Source organism: Sinocyclocheilus rhinocerous, unplaced genomic scaffold (genome assembly GCF_001515625.1).
Source record: "Sinocyclocheilus rhinocerous isolate Xijiao unplaced genomic scaffold, SAMN03320098_v1.1 scaffold1292, whole genome shotgun sequence".
In the NCBI taxonomy this organism is placed as follows: domain Eukaryota; kingdom Metazoa; phylum Chordata; class Actinopteri; order Cypriniformes; family Cyprinidae; genus Sinocyclocheilus; species Sinocyclocheilus rhinocerous.
In genome coordinates, this window is record NW_015656599.1 from 476,886 (window position 1) to 491,986 (window position 15,101).

The 15,101-nt window shown below is 38.2% G+C and overlaps 2 protein-coding genes across 2 annotated transcripts in view; one reads left to right on the forward strand and one right to left on the reverse strand.

The window, feature by feature from the left end:
• Positions 1–6,933, forward strand: part of LOC107720332 (semaphorin-3D-like) — a 51,558-nt gene extending 44,625 nt beyond the window's left edge. The window contains exons 14-19 of the mRNA XM_016528013.1: positions 2,517–2,605; positions 3,748–3,789; positions 3,996–4,153; positions 4,908–4,972; positions 5,260–5,387; positions 5,489–6,933. Coding sequence (XP_016383499.1) covers positions 2,517–2,605; positions 3,748–3,789; positions 3,996–4,153; positions 4,908–4,972; positions 5,260–5,387; positions 5,489–5,902 — 896 coding nt within the window. The 3' untranslated portion in view covers positions 5,903–6,933. The remainder of the gene's footprint in view (positions 1–2,516; positions 2,606–3,747; positions 3,790–3,995; positions 4,154–4,907; positions 4,973–5,259; positions 5,388–5,488) is intronic.
• A 2,005-nt stretch (positions 6,934–8,938) lies between these two features.
• The window catches only part of LOC107720333 (uncharacterized), a 9,831-nt gene continuing 3,668 nt past the window's right edge, over positions 8,939–15,101 (reverse strand). The window contains exon 5 of the mRNA XM_016528014.1: positions 8,939–9,445. Coding sequence (XP_016383500.1) covers positions 8,939–9,445 — 507 coding nt within the window. The remainder of the gene's footprint in view (positions 9,446–15,101) is intronic.

The window sequence follows — 15,101 nt, forward strand, 5'->3', positions numbered from 1 at the left end:
ACATCAGTATCAAAACGCCCCTAAAATCAACAATCTGGTCACAGGATGCTCTCCTCCCCACTCCCGATCCATTTAGAACAATCCGTCTCGGTGTCCCACCCAAGGAATGGATAGCTCGAGGCCAAACGGGAGGGTGAAAGGTCACCAAGCTTGAGGAACTCTGTTATTCTAACCTGGCATCAGGCTAATACATGTTTCCTTTTCAAAAGCTCTGTCTTCAGAGGTTCAGCCGTTTGCATCTATTCCATGGCCTCCATCCGAGCCGCCTTCAACGGGCCGTTTGCGCATAAGGAGAGCCCTGATCATCGCTGGATGGAGTACAAGGGGAAGATCCCTTATCCACGGCCGGGGACTGTAAGTTCTCAACAGGAAGGAATTATGTTTGGTAGAGTAGAGAAGATGATTTGTCATATTAAGTTGCTTTCTTTTGGCAACTTGAAGGACTTCAGACTGTTCAAACTGTAATCTTGGTGTTGTGAGCAAGATTTGAGATCTACGGTTGGTTCTGGATTGCAGATATGTTGGGACAGCTTGTAAACCATGTGGCCAGTTACTCCATGCACTAGCTGCACTACCTCAAGGGGGTTGTAAAAATGTCTGCAGGCACTCTAGGGGTCACGCGTCAGTGCGGTTAATGAAGTGGCTGGAGTGTGGACTCCAGTGAGGTCACCAATAGGAAGTCAATTATCAGGGCTGTGAGGTCTGCTCCATTAGTTGCTGAAGTCATAACCACGGATTGACCACAGCTCTGAGGTGACCGTTAAACCCTTTCAAATTCTGGGGTTTAGTGACTAGAACAGGGGTGTCCAGACCTGTTCCTGGAGGTCCACTGTCCTGCAAAATTTAACTCCAACCCTAATTAAACACACCTGAATCAGCTAATTAAGGTCTTCAGGATTACGAGAAACTTCCAGGCAAGTGTGTGAAGGCTGGTTGGAGCTAAACTCTGCAGGATGTTCTTGGCCCTCCAAGAAGAGGTTTGGACACCCTTGGACTAGAAAGTGCAATTAAGATCATGAACATATTTTAGACTCATTTCACACATAGTAGTAAAATGGATCTAATGTGTTTCTTTCATTTGGACACCATTCTCTTACCTTTGCGCGCATCGTTTGAAGGTCACCTTAGTGGTTTTACAAGGTAAAAGCTGGTAAAACCTTACCTTTGCACAGGCAAGGTTAGTAAGCAAGTTTATCATACTAGATCGTGTTAACGTGTAACATTCCCTACTTTGGGGGGACTCGCTAAACCGAATTGTTCATGACAACAGAAGATTCCTTCAAAACTGTATTTCTCAATATGGATAAACAAGAATTATGATGTTCACTGCACTATGATCTCGAACAGTGACCAAAATCCACATCTGCACAAATGTTTTTGACTATTTTTACCTTAGTCTGGGACTGTTACTCCAAATTCAGTCCCCACAGGGTTTCAGAATATAAGCTTAACTAAAGTTCCTATATCTCTTCAGTGTCCGAGTGAAACCTATGACCCTTTGCACAAGTCCACCCGAGATTTCCCAGACGATGTTGTGAGCTTCATGAGGACCCATCAGCTGATGTGGGAGCCAGTGATGCCCATTCATAGGCGTCCCGTCTTTACTCGGATCAACGCCCCCTACAGGCTGAAGAAGCTTGTGGTTGATAGGGTTGATGCAGAGGACGGCCAGTATGACGTCTTACATCTTGGCACAGGTATGTTGTAAAGTGGTAAACAAAACATCTACGTTTTCAGTGAATGGGATCTTTTATACTAGTAAAAAAGTGTGACTACTAGCGTTGGTGTTAGCATTAGACCTAAAATTGCACTGCAAATATGGAAATCTCCTACATCTGCTCCTAGATCCAGTAAATGCTATCAAAGACGACCTCTGTTCCCACGCTGGTCAGTGGTCCTGACATTCCGAGGAGCCAATGTTTCTTTTCCTGTCTAACATTTGTCCTCCTGGACTGGTGGGTGTATGCGTGAACTCTGCCACATTTAAGTGAATCATTTAGGGCAAATAGATACTCCGTTCAGAATAAATATGCTTAACCGATGTGTACAGAGAGCCAACTCGCAATCTTACGGTGTATAGGACTAGAACAGTGTAACAGCTGTCAGCCCTCAAGGTGCTGCATAAATCCACATGCTGAAAGCCAGTGCTCACTCACCATGGTAACTAAGTACGGGTGCATTATGGGATATATTCAAAGATGGTACAATTGATGGTTCAGGTTGAAGTTTGATGTGAATATCTGTCAATCGTTCTATCATTCAGTCGTTCTGTATCTATCTATCTGTCTGTCTGTCGTTCTATCTATCTATCTATCTATCGTTCTATCGTTCTATCGTTCTATCATTCTATCATGTATCTATTTAACGTCCTATCTATCATTCTATCGTTCTATCTATCATTCTATCTATCATTCTATAGTTCTATCGTTCTATCTATCATTCTATCTATCATTCTATAGTTCTATCGTTCTATCTATCTGTCTTAATCATGCATGGTAAATCTTCTGTATCTCCAGATGATGGCAGAGTATTAAAGGTGGTCTCTGTACCTAAAGAGAACTGGGAAACTGAAGAAGTCATTCTAGAAGAGCTTAATGTCTTCAAGGTAATTTAAAATGAGCTCAGTTTCTTCTCTCACTTCTTGTTTATCGTGCCATCTATTGGACTCATGACCTCTGACCCTGGGCTCTTATTGGTTGTTGTTTTCATGTCAAGCGCTTCCCAAACAAAAATAACTCCTAAAGAAGAAAACCAGATTTCTCATGGCTGTCTACTCAAGTGAACAAACCCAGGAACAGGAGAGGCAGCGTTACACCAAGAATATTGTGTTTAGTGAACAAAAAGATCATCTCATTTACAGTGGCGACTCATGGGTTTTAAAATGGAGGAGGCACACTAATTGTATTGGTCTGGGGATCCCTGCCGATAATTATTATTATTATTTGCGTAACCACTTTAACTGAGACATGAACTAAAATAAATGAATTGTGAATTTTATTAACATTAAATTGTCCTCCCATTTTCACCTCAAAATTTTGGGGAAGCTGTGCCTCCCCTGCCTCCCCCGCCTCCCCCGACGAGCCGCCACTGCTCATTTATTCAAAACTTTAGACAGTGAGGAATGTGTCAGTTTTGCTCTGGGGATGAAGGGAATGTAAGCAAACAGAAGTCAACAGGGTTAATATGAGATGCCTGGAGAATGTTCTGTAGTACAACGATGGATTTACAATAGCGTTTAGCTCAGAGTTTTCATTTCTTAAAGAAATACAAGACCATAAAAGTAGTGTGCGCAGCTCATATTTCAAGTCTTCTAAAGTCAGACAATAATTTTGTGAGGAACAGACCAAATATTCACTTTTAAGTACAGCTGCATCCCTCAAATCTCTACTCAAAAATTAGTAGTACATTATGAATAACAAATATTTCAAGTGATTTAAACTGCATCAAAAACATAATTATGTATATTACAGAGCAGTACGAGTCAATCAAACCTATCAGGAGACATATAATAGCACATATTGCCAGCCATTTGAAGAAAGAGACGTTTTAAGAGTCAAGGCTCATTTGCTGCTGTATATGAAGGAGAAATTAACCAACAGAGCAGAAAGCTTTAAAACTTTCACAAGGGCCTGTTATGATGAGCTGCTCCTTTTCAGCGCCAACAATGCGTGTCTTCTTCCTCTTTGTTCAAGAGATGATTCATTTTATGTGTTGACATTTTTTCTTTCTTTTTTTTCTATTTTGTAGACTCAAACCCCAGTCTTAAACATGGAGCTCTCCACCAAGAGGGTAAGTGGACATGTTTTAGTGGGTGGCCGCTTTTAAACCCACTGTCATGTCTTGCCCCATAGACTTCCTTTGTAAGTGTGCCACTGTAAACGCTAGATTTGATAAAGGTTTATCAATTACCATTTTTATTCATTTGTTAAAGGTTAGTCTGTTTTATATCACATTTAGACATACATCCTCATGTATTTTTGATTTTTCTTCTCTAGCAAGTGCTCTTTGTAAGCAGTGATGAAGGGGTCGTCCAGCTTCCTGTGCAGAGGTGTGAGCTGTACGGTAAAGCGTGTGTAGACTGCTGTCTAGCTCGTGACCCATACTGCGCTTGGGACGGGTCCTCCTGTACTAACTACATCCCTAGCAACAAAAGGTACTTCCCTTTGTATTACATTTAATACATTCTCATTGGTCATTGGAGCTTAGAATTTTAGTGATTATTCAAATGTTTCTGAATTATTATTTTTTTAAATCAACGATAAGAAATGGCAACACTTTATTTTAAGGTGTCCTTGTTACACGTTACATGTACTTACGATAGTAATAACAATATATTATGCATAATTACATGCAACTAACTCTAAACCAAATACTAATCCTAAACATATAGTAAATACATGTATTTAATTAATATTACTCGGTATTATGTATAATTATACTGTAACAAGGACACCATAAATAACAACAATGGTGCAGTTTATTACACTAAGAAAATTTTGCGAATTAGTAAATAAAGATTTTTGGAGCATGCTTTACAAGAAAATACTATTTCACCCTTTGTATTTCAGAATTTCATGTTTAATTTCAATGTTACTTGTTGTTTCTTTGTAATTATTTGTGAAATGTACTAGCAATTTCTGAGTGAAAATTGTTTCTACACCAATATTGTTTTTTTTTTTTTTTTTGTAGAAGTGTAGAAGTGATTTCAGTCTTAAATATATATACATTTTATTGAGTTTTATTAACAAACAGTGGAGAAATTGTAGGCTTGGTTAGAGTGAATTTGTATTAATTTTATTTGGAGTATTTATTAGTGGAAATGGCTTGAATTACTAATACCGAAAACCACCAGGAAACCTGTCAAACAATGGATCTGAGGGTCAGTAACATCCTCTTGTGGTCCGCAGGCATGCCCGGAGACAGGATGTGAGGTATGGAGACCCCTGGAGCCAGTGTCAGGACATGAGAGATGGTAATAAATCACTTTCTGTTCACCTCACCACTTTCCACCTTCAGGTTGTAGATGATATTGGCCAGTCCTGAAAAAAATGCACACTACTCCCTCTAGTGTACAAAATGGACACTAACACATGCTAAGATGTGTGCACCAGTTCAATATGAAATCAAAACTGATCTTGTTTACATTCTTAATACAAGTGTTTGGTCTTGCTGTTAAAGAAGTAATAGAACACGTTCCAAATAAATAAAAAAATAAACTTTTCGGGAGCTAAAAGTGTCCATTCGTCTCTACATGTTCAGAGAATGCTGAACTGAAGACAGTTTACGCTGTGGAGACAAACTCAACCTTCCTGGAATGTGTCCCACGTTCACCACAAGCCACGATCAAGTGGATAATTCAGCCAAACCACAGCCAAAGCAGCAAAGAGGTCCGTCCACATCCTGTTTAGATTTAATCATGAAAAACCATGTGGATATACACTTAATTCATCCTCTTCTATTCTAACGCAAACCCCTTTCTATCTCTCAGTTGGTTCCAGGTGAAGAAAACCTCATCCACATGCAACGCGGGCTCCTCCTCCAGCACTTAGCATTCGCTAATGCTGGCCTGTACCTCTGCGTAGCCTACGAACACTCGTTCTCCCGCACGCTAGCCCGCTACGAGGTCCACGTTATCCCCCAGAACCACATGTCGAGAGCGCAGAACACCCATCCCGGAAATCACGCAGCCTCGCCACGGACCTACAAGGAACTCCATCTAATGGGAGTTAGCGAGCTAACGTCTGATGAGTACTGTGAACATCTTTGGTACCGCGAAAAACGACGACAGCAAAAACTACGCTTGCTAAAGTTGAAGCAGGTGGCTGAAAATCGTAAAGCGAGAGTTAGGCGACAAAATCCACCCAACAAGCCTCTAGACGGAGGTGAAACTGCAGACTTGTGATGAAGAGAAGGACTGTGTGACTTCATCTGGACAATTAGCATCTTGTTTGTAGCTTAATGGCTAAAGCTACATCCCGACTAGCTGCAACCAGCAAATGCTACTGTTAACACAACAACAAAGGGCTACAGCTAAGAACTGTATTATTCTTCTATTAAGTCCTCTCTTAAGTTTTATTTTGTAGCCTGTGCTATTGTTAGCATGTAGCTTTAACACAGTATAATCAAACAAAATCTGTAGCTGTGCAACTGAGATGAATTTGTGTAGTCTGGCATCCACATTTCGCATACATTTAATGTAATATTTTCAAACCGTTTCTATTATTTGTGAACCTTCTTGAAAGACAAGCACCTATGCTAAATGCTAGGTATGCTTGGTAAGCTAATATTGAAAATGGACAAGCTAATGCACTGTTTTGAGCGAAATGCAGTGCAACGATGAACTGACTTCTCTTGCTTTCACTAGGCATGTAGATTAAATAGTCCCTAGAGCTGTATATCATTGTGTTGCTATTATATTTGGACTCTTGACACAGTCATATTTACAAATTTGTTCTGACAACAGCAGGTGCCTCATGTTCAGAGGAAGTTTGCCCAGGATGTGCCCTTCATATGTTTCCTTCCCCTTCAAGTACAATCTCTTCTGCTCTTTCCTGAGAACATCCTTGAGTAAATATTGTGTTTGTTTTATGACTCCTTTGCAAATCTCTCCACTCTGGTCCCAATTATGTGTACAGTATGTGTAAGATGTGTTCGTGTGTGAAAGCATCTGGGGATGATGGTAAGTAGAAAATGGCATCCAAAGATCAAAGAGCTTTTTAAAGTTCTCTTCACTGCCCATGAAAATGACTTCCAGAATCCTCGTGCTTTTGTTCTTCACCGTAACTAAATGAAAAGTTGTCTTTGGCTCACTGTGAAAACTGAAATAGGTTCATGGTTGGTTGATGGTTAGATTAAAAAACACTAAATGTACATTGTTTTAAAGTATGTTGATTATATAATGGAGTTCACATGTTGGGTTACTCCTTTATGTCTCTATCTCTCTCTAGCATAATATACTTTTAATGTTGTAGTGGTTGTCATATATTTAAATACCTAATACCTGATTTTAGACTTGTATATAATACTGTTCAAAACATAGTAAGATTTTTTTATTATTATTATTTTATTCAGCAAGATTTCAAGTTGACCAAAAGTGTCAGTAAAGAAGTTATAATGTTACAAAAGATTTCTATTTCAAATAAATGCTGTCCTTTTGAATTTTCTATTCATAAAAGAATCCTGGGGGAAAAAATCAGAAATATATTAAGCAGCACAACCATTTTCAACATTGAGAATCAGAAACGTTCCTTGAGCAGCAAATCAGCATATTAGAATGATTTCTGAAGGATCATGTGACACTGCTGGAGTAATGATGCTGAAAATTCTCTTTTGCATCACAATAATAAATTACACTTTCAAATATATTTACATAGAAAATAGTTATATTAAATTGGAATAATATTTCACAATATTAGTGTTTTTACTGTATTTTTGAGAAGACAAATGCAGCCTTGGTGAGCAGAAGAGACTTCTTTCAAACATTAAAAATCTTACTGACCCCTAATGTTTGAATGGCAGTTCACATTTTGTACAGTGTCAGTGAACAACTTTTTTAAGCTTAGTAAAGCACACCTGTCATTTTCATTTGTGAACAAAATACACATCATTTTTTAATTATTGTTATTTATTAATACATTTCAACCAACCAAAGCTATATATAACAACCAATGATATATGTATGACCAAAGGTCAAAATAAAAAACATTTGGTCAGTTTACACATCCTGCCTAGATGTAGGTGAGAGTTTGTGGTTTATTGTTTTCTATGGTCATTTTCCATTTCCATTTACAAGCTTGAATGACAATACCAAAAACATCCATACCCAAAATGAACTTTCTTCTGGTATTATAGCCCTACTTTGGATTGATCATGCTGACGGTCAACACAAAAAGCCGTCAAAATGCCAAGAACATTCTCTGAGAAGCTGTGTGTTTTAACTGATAAATAAAAAATTATGAGCCTTATTTGCTGGTTGCTTATAACATGCCAGGTGAATGGAACATTAACACTTTGTATGAGGTAACATTCTTAAAATAGGTGTAAACCTCAGATAAGCAAAGCTGTGCATGTGCGACTAGATTAGATGTTGAATTATGAAAACATTATTGGTCACACTTTATTTTAAGGTCCAATTCTCACCTTTAACAAACCATTAACTATATACAACTTTTGCCTCAATAGAGGTAACATTCTTAAAATAGGTGTAAACCTCAGATAAGCAAAGCTGTGCGACTAGATTAGATGTTGAATTATGAAAACATTATTGGTCACACTTTATTTTAAGGTCCAATTCTCACCTTTAACAAACCATTAACTATATACAACTTTTGCCTCAATAAACTCCTAATTTGCTGCTTATTAATAGTTAGTAAGGTAGCTGTTAAGTTTAGGGTATTGTAGGATTAGGGATGTAGAATATGGTCATGCAGAATATGTGCTTTATAAGCACTAATAAACAGCCAATAGGTTAATAATAGGCATGCTAATAAGCAACTAGTTAATAGTGAGAATTGGACCCTATGTGTTACCACATTATTTATAAAGGTTATATATGTAATTATAAAAGGTTAATTTAGCTGCAGTACATCCATCTACAAATCATGTTATACACTGATTAAAAAAATTGATGTAGAAACACTTTTCACTCAGAATTTAGAAAATTTCGCAAAGAAACTGTAACACATGAATTAAACTTTTTTAATGTATGACATGTAAAAAAAAAAAAAATGAAGCAAACAGTGGTCTAACTTCAGTAGATTTACTCTAAGGCTGATGATACACGGGGCAACTTTTTGAGCAATTTTGCCAGGCAACTTTTTTTGAGCAATGTTGCTTGGGCACTTTCACATTGAGAATGGATAACAAATTTCTATCCGGATACTTTAGATTGGTCGTGGGCCCTGTGTCTCATCTGGTTGCTCATTGACGGCAACATAGGTCAAAGTTGCCCGGCATCATTGCTCAAAAAGTTGCCCCGTGCATCATCAGCCTTAGAGTGGCTTTTTCCATGGGTAGATCTTTCCTTTGGGTAGACTAGCCCCAGGCAGCAGGTCAATGGCACAGTCCCATGACCGGTGTGGTGGTAGTTGGGTGGCTGCCTGCTTGCTGAATACATCCTGGAACGCCTGGTATTCTCAACCGTGGTGGATGCAAGGTCTACAGGCTTGCAGGAAGGGGGTAGTTGAGGTCTTGATGGAGATCCAGAAGATTTCATAATAGGTGAAAGACTGTTCTGATGGCAGCGCTCGCCCCACTGAAGAATCACTCCAGTATTCCAATTCACGATGGGTGTGTGCTGAGTCATCCACGGGCATCCCAGGATGATGTCAGCCATAGAGGCCTCCAGCACCAGAAAGGAGATTTGCTCCTGATGTAGATTCCGGATGCGGAGCGTGACGGTGGGTGAGCAGATGCGTCCGCGGCCCATCGGCTTTCCTAGGATGGTCTAAATGTGAAGTGGTTGAGCACAGGATTTCCGTTTGAGTTGAAGTTTTCGCAGTAGATCTAGGGAGATGAAGTTCCCCAAGGAACCAGAGTCAACATGGGCGTTGAAACAGAGTGTTGGGCAGTAGTTACCATAACGGTAGTACGAGTCAGAGATGCGATCATGGGTTGAATTTGAACTGTACTCACCACTGGGCGAGGTGGATGGACAGGAAAGGTGGATAACAGGTGACCACTGGCTCCACAGTTCAGACATAATTGATTAGAGATTCTCCTCTGATGCTCCACATGGGACAGGCGATAGGTATCCATTTGCATCGGCTCTGGTGCTGGAGGGGCGACTGATGGAGCGGTGGATGGAGGAACTGCAGTGGACTGATCCATTTCATACGCTGACATGCACTGTGAGATGCGGTTGGCCCGCTGAATAAAGTTCTCTAGCCCCACAACATCATCATAAATCTTTAATATTAAAATCAGCAATCAATCTATATACATCTATATATATTACATTATATTTAATTTGCAATATTAGTGATATTGTACATAAGATTCATAGATTGAATAGTTCCTTTTAAAACATTCGTAATTACTTATTACTTGTCAATTACATAATATTTAGCCTACATCTCTCCAACTCGCCAAGACACTTCAAAAAAGTAAAATATATACATAAAAAAATCAAATAAACCCTAAATGCATTTGTTGATTATCGCAGACAGAAACAGGATGACTGCTGAGATGACAGCAACATGTCTCTAATAGTGACTGAATTTTATTTACAAACTAACTGACACTTGAATTTCCTTCAGGAAATGCAAATATAAATTTACTGTGTTAAAGCAATCTGTAATAATCATACACTCTAAAAAAAAATGCTGGGTTAAAAACAACCATTTCTGGGTTATTTGGCAACCCAGTGCTGGCCCAGCGCCACTGGGTAAATATATCGGACAGAACACATGCTGGGTGTCACAGACCCTGCGTTCCATTCGAAAGGGCTCATCCCTATGCCCTAATCCCTTCAAAGGGTTTACCCTCCAGAGTGAGAGCTTCGAAGGGTGTATAGGGGACCAAACAACTGTTCCTTGAAGTGCCCTTCTACGTCATCATCACGTGTCCACACGGAGGCGCCGTCATCATGCAAAGAATCTGCGCAAAGGATCATGGGAGCCCAAAGTGTCCATCAGTTGTACCCTTCGAAATCCTTCATTCCGAAGGGCCCTTTGCAGTGGCCAGTTTTGAGCACTTCGGTTTGGAACGACCTTTCAATATGGCGGCCATGATTGTTTTCACTCCGAAGTGCCCTTCAGAGGGCGATATATCCCGTTTGGAACGCACCGGGGGTTGGTCGGCAGTTTGAGATTTTGTGCATCAAGGAGCGATCGTAGCAGAGTGGAAACTAAATGTTGCTGTTGTGCAGTAATGGATGAAGACTCAGAGGAATCGTTAATGGAGGAAAGCATAGTATTTACGGAGGTATTACCAAGAAATAAAAATAAAAAACGCAAGAAAATTAATAAGAAACAGGAAGATGGCAACGTAAGGATTTTAGGTATTCAAGATACATTTAAAGAAAAGCCCAAAACACATCAGCAAATTTCTAGAGAAGATCAAGGTCAGAATCATGAAGATGATGGATTTAAAGTTATGATGACATTTGAAAATGTGTGTATGTAATGTGAATATATCAATGTACTGTACTGATAACCACCATAATAATACAGATAGAGACAGATAGAAGACCACATGATGAATCAGACTTCCACCAGCAAGGAACAGTGAATGTAAATGTTCTGGAAAGTGGTTTTGTGCCTCTCTGTGATGGTACCATGAGGCATGAGGCAATATCTCCATTTGTCACATGATGATGTTGCGATTCTCCATGTATTTTTCTGCTGGCAGAAGAATGAGTATTTTGGATATATATTACAATTATGTTGCAAAGACTTAGGTCTGGTAAGACTTTATCTAGGAGTATTAAACTGTACATTTTATGGTAATGTGCACGTTTTACAGTAAAATTATATACAATTTGATATTAACCCATTTATATTTAGCTTACAGTTAACCAGTTTTTACAGTAGAAATTTTCCATACAAAGTAATGCAATTTTATATTTCGTGTTTTTAGCTGAGTGGGTGTGAACTTTTCAGGCACACCTGTAGAGGGAGCTCTCATGTTAGCTATATGGAAATGTTTACGCACTACTCACAGAACAAATGTTTAAACATACTTTAGGAAGACAATCTCTTTACTTGGGTCACAATCACTGTGGAGTGTTAACATTTCTGTTCTGTGTACCTCTTTGATAAAGAGTGACTAAGCTGTGGGCCTTATTAACCATTATATGTTACTTGAAACCGAAGGACTGTTGTTCAATTACAACTATAAGAAACTTGAAATAAAAAATGAAAATGACATCTGTGTATATGTGGATTGTATTGTGATTTTTAAGCTCTGTATAAACATGCGTGAATAATATGGTGCATTTGGGGGATGTCATGATATTACCTTAATAGAACAATATTCATATCTAAACCAAGCTATAACACATTAATTTAGTTTCTTAGCTAATTCACTACTCTGCTCTGGACTAGAAAAGGCAGATGTTTAAAAGTTGTATAATAATCTTATAATATACAGGCACAATAGTATTAGCTTTTTCTCCAGAAACAAATATTTATGGCTTTATGGATTTGATTTTTTTCAAAACGCATTACTATGTGTATGTGGGATAAACTGTGGATCATTTATCATTGCTTTGGCAGAACATGCATTCAGTACATCTTTCCAGCTTTGGTTATGGGAAAGTGAGGATGGTTGCAACACTTTTTGCACTTCCTTCAGTTGCTCTAAGACTGAGAGTGTTTGTATTGGGAAGCCAAAATTTTGATAATATTAAACCCACTTCTGTCAGGCAGCTACTCACCCACACTGCTGAAACATGTGATGATATATGTACAATTTATACTTCAATAGTCAAAGTCAAATGTTGCCGCTGACCCCATATCAAGGAACTGTTGCAACAGTTCACAGTTTGGGCAGTTGCAACATTCATTAAAATATAATACAATCACTCTTTAACACCATTTTGCAATTTCTGTGTTTTATTTGTGCACAGACATTGTCTTCACTAAGTTAAATTGGCTGTATAAAGACAAAGACTAGTAAATGAAAAAAAAATAAAATAAATTTTCAAGTAACAACCATTCTTACTTTAGCTTCTGCCACGCCTACGTCATTCGTCATAACTCGACTCTTTTGTGAATGTGCGCATGGCAGTTGCCAGAAAAAGTGACAGTAATACCAGTAAATTTTGACCTTGTGGGGACATTTTTTGGTCCCCGTGAGGAAAAGCTTATAAATCAAACAGAATGGTGTGTGTGTGTGTGTGTGTGTGATGTAGCTTATGTGTGTGTGACAGGGAGAGGGTTAGACAAAAGGAAAGTAGTCCACATCAGATCAGCTATTTTCTTAAATTAAAAAGGGGAAGATACTTGACTATTGAAAGGGTTTCTTTATTAATCCATAAAATTACAATGTAGTTCTGACAAGTTTTACATCAATGTTGTGATGAGAGACAGCATGTTGGGACATGCTTATTCTTAAAATAAGAATTATATTGTTCAGCAGTTAGACGTGTCAGAAACTTCTGATACAATCTTATTCTTAAGTGTAAATCACTACATCTTTACATTTTCTGTACATGAATAGTTATTAAGCATGCACTGATTCTATCAATCTCAGGTAGTGTCTCAGTTAACAGCACAATAATAATGGCCTTTGACTTTCTCCTCGCAGGACTCAAACCAACAACCTTCCAGTTACCAGCCCTGAGCTTTAGCCAAAGGACTATATAATCATTGATAATTTGACTCGAAATACAGTTTATGATGAAAAGGTCATCACATAGTCTTGCACAAGTTTTGAGCAGAATGGACGTCAGACTGTGAGGTTCATACGGTTGGACAAGATATCCTTTACTCACAAACGAACCAACCACACACATCTATTAATAGACTCACTATCAGGAACAAGTACCATTTGTTCATCCACCAGAATAAACCACATTCATCTAGTTGACTTCTGTGCTACACTGACCCAAATATAGCTCAGACCACAACAGGTTTCTGTTTGACTCACGAAATAAGCTGGTGAGAGAGCCTTTATATTTCTGACAAGAAACAGTGCACATGCGGTTTACATATGTGAAGGTTCATTATTAAGTCTGATTCTGAGTTCTGTCTTAGTTGTTTTTGTTGTTTATTGTGTGTGTGTGTGTCTGTGTCTGTGTCTGTGTGTGTGTGTGTGGTGTGTGTGTATGTGTGTGTTGTATTTTAAGGTGGTTACACTGGAAATGTGACATACCAGGAAGTGGTTTCATCATCTTTTTGCTTCCACTTGTGGCTCATTTATAAACCACTTTAATAATCAAAATGTTATTAACTAAATTGGACTGGTGGAGCTATCAATGATGTACTCATGATATTGTCTGAAAACAAACACAAAAGTGTGCGGTGTTGAATTATGTAATTTGATGTGGAAATATGCTTAGAGTCAGAGTATTGCACATATATAAATAAATAAACCCTGGTTATGAACAATTATGCTAATCCAGAAATACTGATGAATTGCTATTTTATGCTAATTTCAAGTAATCAACAGATAGATAAATAAATAAATATTGCATATTTATGTTGTATTTAATATCCTTATTAACCCAAGATGGGTTGCTGGTCTTTGCTGGTTCAAACTGGTCTCCTAGGTTGACCTGCTGAAATAACCAAAACGACTTTAAAACCAGAAAAGGATCAGCTTAATGTAACTTACTTAATGTACAATTAGCATTAAATGATAGTATAAATGTGTGTGATAGATAAATAAATAAAAATTGCATATTTTTGTTTATTTAATATCCTTATTAGCCTTATAAGATGGGTTGCTGGTCTTTGCTGGTTCAAACTGGTCTCCTAGGTTGACCTGCTGAAATAACCAAAACGACTTTAAAACCAGAAAAGGATCAGCTTAATGTAACTTACTTAATGTACAATTAGCATTAAATGATAGTATAAATGTGTGTGTGTGTATATATATATATATATACACACACACACACACACACACATATATATATATGTATTTATAACATTAAAAAAATAGCTATATGAATGAAAAGGGCTCATTGACTGACTAAATGTGTCCTACAGACTCACCTCCAGTGATTACAGTCTACTGACCCCTAGTGTTGACACAGAGGTTTTTATTTCGTCTGCTGCTTCACTGGAATTATTTGTCTGCCTTGCAGATATGCTGATGTGTCCTCTTCACTAAAGAGGATGTACATAGGCACCAAGAGAGGTCATTACAGCATGCCCAGGAATTTGTAACTGTATGTTATTTGAACCTACTTTTGATAGTTTTTTTTTTTTTTTTTTTTTTTTTCTGGAAATAAGGTTAACTTTGACTGAATGTCACATTATTTATTACTTAGAGCACAGAGCTGTTGAAACCAGAGATTCACACTGGAGTGCATTCAGCATGCTCTTGTTTTTCAAATAAAACTGCTCAAACACACAAACTCGTAACCCAAAGGTTGCGGGGTTCGAGTCTCGTACCGGCAGGGATTGTAGGTGGGGGGGGTGAATGTACAGCGC